Source organism: Mirounga leonina, unplaced genomic scaffold (genome assembly GCF_011800145.1).
Source record: "Mirounga leonina isolate KUSES-001 unplaced genomic scaffold, KU_Mleo_1.0 Mir_101664, whole genome shotgun sequence".
Taxonomy (NCBI): domain Eukaryota; kingdom Metazoa; phylum Chordata; class Mammalia; order Carnivora; family Phocidae; genus Mirounga; species Mirounga leonina.
The window spans coordinates 7,631,919-7,640,758 of NW_023270175.1; the positions used below are offsets into that span (position 1 = coordinate 7,631,919).

The following is an 8,840-nucleotide window of genomic DNA, read 5'->3' on the forward strand; positions in this document are numbered from 1 at the left end:
TATACCACTATGAAATCATAAATCCCTTAAGGCAGCAACTTTACAACCTTGTCCTTTTACATAAAATAGATAAGTCCATTCTTACATATTAAGGCAGGTTAAGGAAAAAGTTACCTATGTCGATTTACTATTTTTAACTTATAAATATCTTCAAAAGTACTTGATTTTCCATTGACACAGACATCCCCAACCAATTAGCTCAAAGTATTAAGGATTTACATATTGTAATTACTTTTTTAAGAGAGGAAGATTTCTAGGCTGCACATTCTAGAGTCTCTTTGGGGTATAATCATTTAACAAAGTGATTTTTGGGTGAAAGCCAAATTCATAAATGTTCTAGAATTGGTTAGTCTCCGTAGAGTTCAAATAAAAGTTTATGCTGCAGTTATTTTATTTCCGTCTTTGGTCACCTTAAATCCCTAATATTATACATAAAATTCTACTGAAAAAGATTGAAGTAATTAATTTAAAAGTGACAAAAATCTGTCACAAATCATAAAAGAGTAGAGAGAATTAGCAACGTCCACAAATAGGATAAGACTTACTTCCCTATTTGGAAAAAACAGCTTTTCTTTAAAATTTTTCATATCAAAACATACCTTAGAAAATAGCCATTGTTTAATTATCCATTAGTACATTGACTGACAGTCTGTAAGTGGAATACTATCAATTTATAATTTATTTGAAACAGGAGAAATGTAAAGATTAAAATTTAAAACTTGGCCATTAGCAGACTTGAGTGCACTAGTTTTAAGTGAGACTAAACATAAACTTAGATTATTGTTATAAAACTGACTTGTACAGTTTCCTCTTATTACCTTAAATGGTTCCCTGGAGTGGAAGGTGTTCCTTTCCATAAAAGGGAAGCAGACAAAACTTTCTTTTTTTTTATTGAGATTTATTTATCTATTTGTCAGAGAGAAAGAGAGAGCGTGCGTGCACAAATGGGGGAGTGGCAGGCAGAGGGAGAAGCAGGCTCACCACTAAGCAAGGAGCCCTACGTGGGACTCAATCCAAGGACCCTGGGATCATGAACTGAGCCGAAGGCAGAGGCTTCACCGACTGAGCCACCCAGGCGTCCCAGACAAAACTTTCTGAAACTTTTCAGAGTATTACAAGGCTTCAAGAAGTACCCCCAACACAACCAAAGTGTAACGAGAAAGAGAAAACCAAGATTTCCCCTCTTGGTCATGATGAAAATCTCTGTAGAATGAGGGTGCGCATCACACAGTTTAAGTATGCCTTAGAGTGGGCTGCTGGGGTGGGCTAGGAGAATGACATGCCCTTCTGCAAAGTTTCAGAGTGCCTTGGAAATTAAACAAATACCACCTTCCAGGGAATCAATAAGCTGTAAGTCTTCAATTATTTGTATTTGTGAAAAATATTTTTATTTGTGAAAAGTGTTCCTAGCTTCATCTCTTATTTTGTCAATAAGGTTCTGGATCTTGTCCAGCTTTATGTTTTTGGTGACAAATAAGTGCTTCAGTTTGTATTACAAATAATCTAAATTGTGTAAGACTGATGAATCACAGACCTGTACCTCTGAAACAAATAATACATTATATGTTAAAAAAAAAAAAAAGAAGAAGAAGATAGTAGGGAAGGGAAAAATGAAGGGGGGGAAATCGGAGGGGGAGATGAACCATGAGAGACAATAGACTCTGAAAAACAAACTGAGGGTTGTAGAGGGGAGGGGGGTGGGAGGATGCGTTAGCCCGGTGATGGGTACTAAGGAGGGCACGTATTGAATGGAGCACTGGGTATTATACACAAACAATGAATCATGGAACACTACATCAAAAACTAATGATGTAATGTGATGACTAACATAACATAATAAAATTAAATTAAAAAAAAACCAAATAGGGGCACCTGGGTGGCTCAGTCGTTAAGCATCTGCCTTCAGCTGAGGTCATGATCCCAGGGTCCTGGGATGGAGCCCCACATCGGGCTCCCTGCTCAGCAGGAAGCCTGCTTCTCCCTCTCCCACTCCCCCTGCTTGTGTTCCTTCTCTCACTCTGTCTCTGTCAAATAAATAAATAAAATCTTTTAAAAAAATAAAAAATAATTTAAAAAAAATAATCTAAATCAAGATATTAAATTTTAAACTTTAAGCAGTGTGCCTATAAGCCCAATTCTAAAATATCCCAATCAGCCACTTCTGTTCTTTTACCTGTCATGTAGTATATATATTTTTTTTCATAAAAGATATGTTCATATTTTCCAAAGCTACTAACTTAGCTGCTTACCACACAGTCCTAATTCTGTACTGTAGCTTATTCTCCATATTGGTTCCTTAAAGCATTATGCTCTATTGAGTACCTTTTTCTATGCTCATCAACTTTTTCTCCAATGACACTGCCTCATTTATTTAAGATTAAAATTTAAGACATTAATGTCCCCAAACATCTACCTTCACTTTTACCTTAGTAAAAGTCAGGTTACTTCTCCCTTCCATGGCTAACAGCTCCCCACCCTGTTCTTGCTTCCCTTGCCTTCAAATGAAGGTCCTCTCTACTCCTCTTGGATTTGAACACTGAGCTCTCCACATGTTCCCTCCTCTCAGCCTCTCAGTATGTTTGTGAAAATACAGAGTAAACCTTCGGTTAACATCTGCCCTTAACACACATTATCATTCTCAACTCTGTATTCATACAATTTCTCTTCTGAAATTCTGCAACTTTCCCTCCTACCTAATCATAACTTGATCCCATACTGACCGTTTACCTCAAGATTCAGCAAATACCTAACTTTAAAGGAAGCTTTCTCAAACTAACTTAACTAACCCCAATAAAATTAAACCTTATGCCATAGCTTCACATCACTTACTTGTACATTTTATAAATGTATACAATTTTGAATATTGTTATATAATTCTTTTTTTTAACTGTTTTAGTAATTTTTTAAAGTTTATTTTTTTAGTAATCTTTACACCCAATATGGGGCTCAAACTCACGACCCTGAGATTAAGAGTCGCATGCTCTTGGGGTGCCTGGGTGGCTCCATCCATTAAGCATCCGACTCTTGATTTGGCTCAGATCATGATCTCAGGGTGGTGGGATCGAGCCCTGCGCCAGGTTCCATGCTCAGCAAGGAGTCTGCTTGAGATTCTCTCTCTCTCCAGCGTGCTCTCTCTCTCTCTCTAAAATAAATCTTTTTTAAAAAAGTCACATGCTCTTTCCAACTGAGCCAGCCAGGCACACCTATAATTCTTTTCTAATTGTTACACATATTCCTGTACATATTCAGCTATTTAATAGACTCTTCAAGGACAATAACCAAGTCCCTTTCTTTTCTATTGGCTATAATCATGTTTCCAAAGTTGGAGTTCAATAAACGCTTGCTTAATGAATCTATTGTAAAACCATCAGAAAGAGAGGCATGAAGACTACATACACAACACAAAACACACTGCACACAAAGCAAAAATTATATAACATATTAAGTTAAATAAGCATTTATTTTTCAGAATACATAATCTATTTATTAGCATAGTGTGTAGTTTAATAATACCTTTATTATATAGACAGACTGCATTACAATGGAAATAACACAGGAATAGTGAGTGCTAGAGTAAAAAAACCTAGGCTCTGACCCCCACTCTGCCATACACTAGCCATTTAAATTTGGGCAAATCACTTAACCTCTCACAACAATGAGTAATTACTATGTACTGTGTCAAACTCACAGGGTTATTATTAGGATACAATAGCATAATATACATGAAAGTGCTTAAAAATTTATAAAGAGCTGTAATACTTTAATGATGAACATACCCTCCAATTTAAGATAACATTTTATTTTAAAATGTGAACTTACAAAAGAAAGAAATTAAGGGGCAACGATTTATACTGTAGAAGAATTCATCACTAAATAAAATAAATCACTGTGAGGTCCAGCAACTCAAATTCAATCTAGAGCAATTAAAATATGAGTCAACTGTCAAAAATGTGCTTCACATTCGATTTTTTAGGGAGAAATTTATTACACAAAGCAAGGTAGATATTTGAATCAGTCCAAAAAATCACAATCACAAGTTCATTCCATTGAATGTACTAAAAGGGCCTTCACCTCACGACATAATCAGATGCTGCAAAGTTTATCTGGCTCCATTTTACAACCTGATAAAATGCACCATGCCCCACAGTTGAAGGGGTGAACCAGCACATGTAGGAAATACTAGAGTTGACTCCAGGTTTACAGGAAAACATGTGATTAACCAGGACACAGCACCATCTGATGCATGTAAGAATTCCTAAATCTGTTTCACAGACCTATTGTTTATGGAATAAAGAGGTATGAAGAAGCAGAGGGAGCAGCTGCAAGTAGGCTGAGACTTATTTGTAGCGTTGGTGACAAAGTCAAATATGAAAGTTTCAGGATCTGTTTGAGTGGCTATTAGAATCATTTTCAAGCTCTCTCAGGTCAACAAATTATCACAGTATCCAGACAGACTAAAATGTTCTAGGCAATTTCCCTTTGCCCTGCCAAGTCTACCTATAGACCATCTAAGACAAGACATTACAACAAGAGTCAGCTACTTTCCTGACATGGATCACGAACTTTCTCATCCCTGTTCTTATGTCTTTATATAGAGGATTTTAATCAAGAAGAATCTGGAAGGCAGATATATTCAAAAAGGTCATGAGCACAAACCACCAATTGAAGATTCAAATAAATTAGCAAACTCTCCCTTTTAAATATTAATCTCCTGAAAAGGCTGCCATAATTAGCTTCAAGCTACATCCCAGCAAAAGAAGGGGAGTGAGCTGAAGAGGGGAAAAGAAACGAGGAGAGCAGGAGGGCACAGGCAGGTGAAGATCACACACCAGAAATGCAAAAAAAGGTAAAAAGACACCAAAGACAAACTTCACCAACAGCTACCAACCATCCATCTTCCCTCAGAGCAAGACTATTAATAGAGAAAACAAGATTTTGCTGCTACATGTTTTGGGGGCACTATTTTCTTAATGCCAAGTTATCCAACAGTATCAAATGTAAACCAGGGTTATGCATGGTAACTGAAGAAACTATAGCTTCCTGGCAATTTGCTATTCACTATAGACATGATCTAATGAAAAAAAGTCTCTGCTTCACCAAGTCTGTTAAAAAGAATATTGAACTAGATCTTGAATACATAGTTCCTAGTTTTGGTTTTGACCCTCTTGACAAGTGACTTTAGTCACTAAATTTTTATCAATGTTCGCATTCACCTAAACAGTACTTCTTGAGTACCTAAAAAATGAACTATTTTAGAGTTTCTCAGCCCTGCCTGCATATTAGAATCACCTGGGAAGACTTTCTTAAAAAAAGATTCTCTTGGCCCCTGAGATTCTGATTTAATTGGTCTGGGGTAGGGCCCAGGCAGACGTTTTTAAAAAACACTCCCTTGCGATTTTAACGTGCAGCCCAGGTGAAGAACCCCAGGTCTGTTTTGTCTTATGTATATGTGAGGAACAGCAAAATAATGCAAAAAGCCCTCCCTGCTTCCTTTCAAATCTATCAATTTTCCCTTCTTATCCAATTTAGTTTTACCCCAGATTCTCACCACCTCACACCTAGATTAACAGAATACCTTCCTACCTATTTTCCCTTCCACCAGTCTCTTCCCAACCCAATAAAACATTATATGCTTGCCTAACTCATCAGTTTGGTTCTGAAACATTATCCCACTGAGAGTCATTTTAAGTATAACAATACCAACAAACAGAACTGGTTTCATCAGAGGATACCGTATGTTTACAGATGTGTATGTATGTGTGTGTACGCATATGTATGTATTATCTGAAACATGCTCTATTTTTCTTCAGTTCCAGTGTACCCACCTTCATTTATACATAATGAATACTAGTCTCTTTACATACAAAAATATTGCCCCGTTCACGACTGAATTTTGTCAAAAATGAATGGCAAATGAATCACTCACGAATATGTCATTTAAATTTTGAACTGTTTCCACAAGGAAACACACATTCAACTAAAAAAAAAAAGTAAAATGAGGTGGAATCGTCTCAAAAATCCTGTGTTACTGTAGACACTGATAAAGTTTATGACGAAAGAATGCTTAACAAGAATATGGCTCTGCTTTGTGTTAAAGCTTGCCTCAGAAAAAACAAAACAAACAAAACTGAAGGCTTAAAAGCCGTAGGTTATAACCATATAAGATGATATTCAAGTTTATGAAAAATATTATCAAGTACAATATAAGCAATATATAATGAGAAGACTGAACAACTATATGACTTATTCCCTGCCCTTAAGGAGCTCTCCAGCTTCTCAGGGCCAGCATGACACAAACATAAAAAAGAAAATAAAGCCAGCCCTATCAAGTAAGTGGTAAAGGTAGTAAAGTACCGTTAAGAACTCAAAAACAGGAGACTGCTACGGACTAAGGGAGTTAGAGATAGCTTCCCGGAAAAGCTGGGGCTTGAACAAAATTAAATAGATGGAGTAAAGAGAAAAATCCCAAGCATGTGGGTGACCTTCTACAAAGATGAGGCAGAAATTCATTATATATATTTGAGGGACAGGGAGTTAACCTAGTTGGAACAGAGGGTTCTATGTAGGAGTGTTTGGGGTGGTAAGGTTGCAATAATAAACTGGAGCTGTACAGTGAAAGCCCTGAATGCCAGGCCAGGATGCTCAAACTTAGTCCTACAGATATATCCTTTACAGGTTATAAAGCACAATAAGCAAAACAACATATGCTCATAATGATGCAGTATGAAACCATTTCTCCTGAAGCCTTTAAAGAACATACCAAGTCCTATAATATTTTGCCAATATATTCATAAATATGTGAACATATTGTTTAGGAAATCTGTTCAGAGTGAAGGAGTAAATACTCGAACATGCTTTCCAAAATACAACATCAGTGATCGATTACGCATTCATAGTTCTTAGGATAATTCCTAAGAGAATAATTGAGTGGAAGGCTTCAATTTTTAGGCTTTCCTCCTCTCCCCACCCTCCTCCCAACACATACCTAAATTTAATATCCAGAAACTGAATGCACTGAAATAGTGTTATTCTGACAATAAGAGGCCTTTATTACTTCTCATTATAGGTGATTCTACTTACTGTACTGTTCCAAAATTACTACACCTATCAAAATAATTTTGTCCATGATTTCTTTCAGCAAAGCAAATATAAAAGATAACAAATGCAAAGATTATGAAAAGCAAAAAACCCTTTCATCAAATGAAAACGTATTTAAAATAATCCGCACTGGTTTATAAGGCAGAGGGGAAAGAGAGTATGTTCATAACAAAAAATGCCATCCACAACAAAGAGTACCAGAGAGTATAGGAAGAACGCTACAATAGCCAATTTCTCAACCAAAATGATAAGCCATTAGCCCACAACTCCCTAAAGAATAGAGTTAATTCTGTTTCCCAAAAATGCCTTCAAATTTTTTGGCTATTTCTGCTATAAAAATTAGGACTCTAACATAACTCAAAACAAGGATCCTTTCCTCTAGTATACCAGACATGTTAGTGATTGATTGATTTCATTTGCCACAGCAACAAATACTAATTTAACCACCACTACCTTCTCAACACCAGGAAGATGAAAAATCTGTCTTTAAACGCATACGTGACCAGAAGGCAAGAATATTCTGGGATGATTAAAACACACACACAAAATAACACATAAAAACCGTGGCAATGCTGCGGCTGCACGATGAAAAGGAATATGCCTTTCTTCCAGGCATGTATGCCTTTAAAGAATATGTGTAGATTGTAATTTTACGTATTGTCTTCCCCCCCCACACACACCCCCCTCCGAGAAAGATGAGAACATCCAGGAGAGTTGGAAGAAGTGCATTAAGGAAGGTGTCAGTACCTCCCTCCCTACTCCTTACTGGGGAAACTCGCTTTAACAATACTGCTCCCCCCTCACACCCCGCCCGGTTTCCATACATCTTTCAGTCAACAACCCTCCCCCCCCCCCCCCCCACTCCCACCACCACCATTCCCTTCTCTCCCCCTCACATTCACGAGACAAGGCTGCTCCGACTTTGTCGGTCTCGCCGCCCCCGCGAACCCGCCCAGACCAGCAGTCCAACAACGCAGCCACGCAGCCACCCACACCCCCCCCCCCCCCCCTCCGGGCCCCACCTCCCCCCCCCCCCCCGCCCCGTCCTGTCACCTGCTTGGGTGGTGTCCGTCAGGTCGTAGCCGCTGCCGGGGAAGTCTCGGAGTTTCCTGCCACTGAGGCTCAGGATGCCGGAGTTGCCCGCCTCCTCCAGGGCCCGGTCCAGGCTCCTCACCGTGTGTTGAGGCTGCAGGCTCCCCGGGTTCCACTGCGGCCCGTTGGGGAACGGCTGACCGAAAAGAGTCGGTACCGGGATGGGCACCACCAGGGTCCCGCCGCCGCCGCCGCCTCCCCCTCCGGCTCCGCCACCTCCCCCTCCGGCTGCGCTACCGCCACCGCTACTTCCACCTCCACCACAACCGCCGCCCCCACTGTTAACACCACCTCCCTGACTCGCCGCCATGTTCCTGGGAGAGAGAATAGCCCCCGACAATACTCTCAGCTTGTGCCGCGAGTGTAGGGGGTTCTTAGGACGCATGCGCAGATTGGGGGCGGAGGGGGGGGCGAGGTAGAGGGTGGGAAGGAACCAGGGGGCGGGCTGGGAGGAGGTGTTGGGTAGAGAAGAGACGGTGTTCCAACGTGCAGAACGGTCACTTTAAGAAATGTGTGATCGGAGGAAGGATGCTAAGTCTCGGTTCCGCTGCTTTGGGTACCAAAATCTTGCGAAGCGACACCAGCTTAACTACAGGGCATTTAGCGGTCTGTCCCCAGATCTGTAAATTGCTTCACCTTTCTCGCTCTGC

The 8,840-nt window shown here is 39.7% G+C and overlaps 1 protein-coding gene across 3 annotated transcripts in view; it reads right to left on the minus strand.

Annotated features, from left to right (window-relative positions):
* The window catches only part of LRCH2 (leucine rich repeats and calponin homology domain containing 2), a 100,581-nt gene extending 92,081 nt beyond the window's left edge, over positions 1-8,500 (minus strand). For all 3 annotated transcript variants that reach the window (XM_035007446.1, XM_035007436.1, XM_035007427.1), the window contains exon 1: positions 8,152-8,500. In XM_035007446.1, the coding sequence (XP_034863337.1) occupies positions 8,152-8,500 (349 nt within the window). The remainder of the gene's footprint in view (positions 1-8,151) is intronic.
* Between the last annotated feature and the right edge of the window lie 340 nt (positions 8,501-8,840).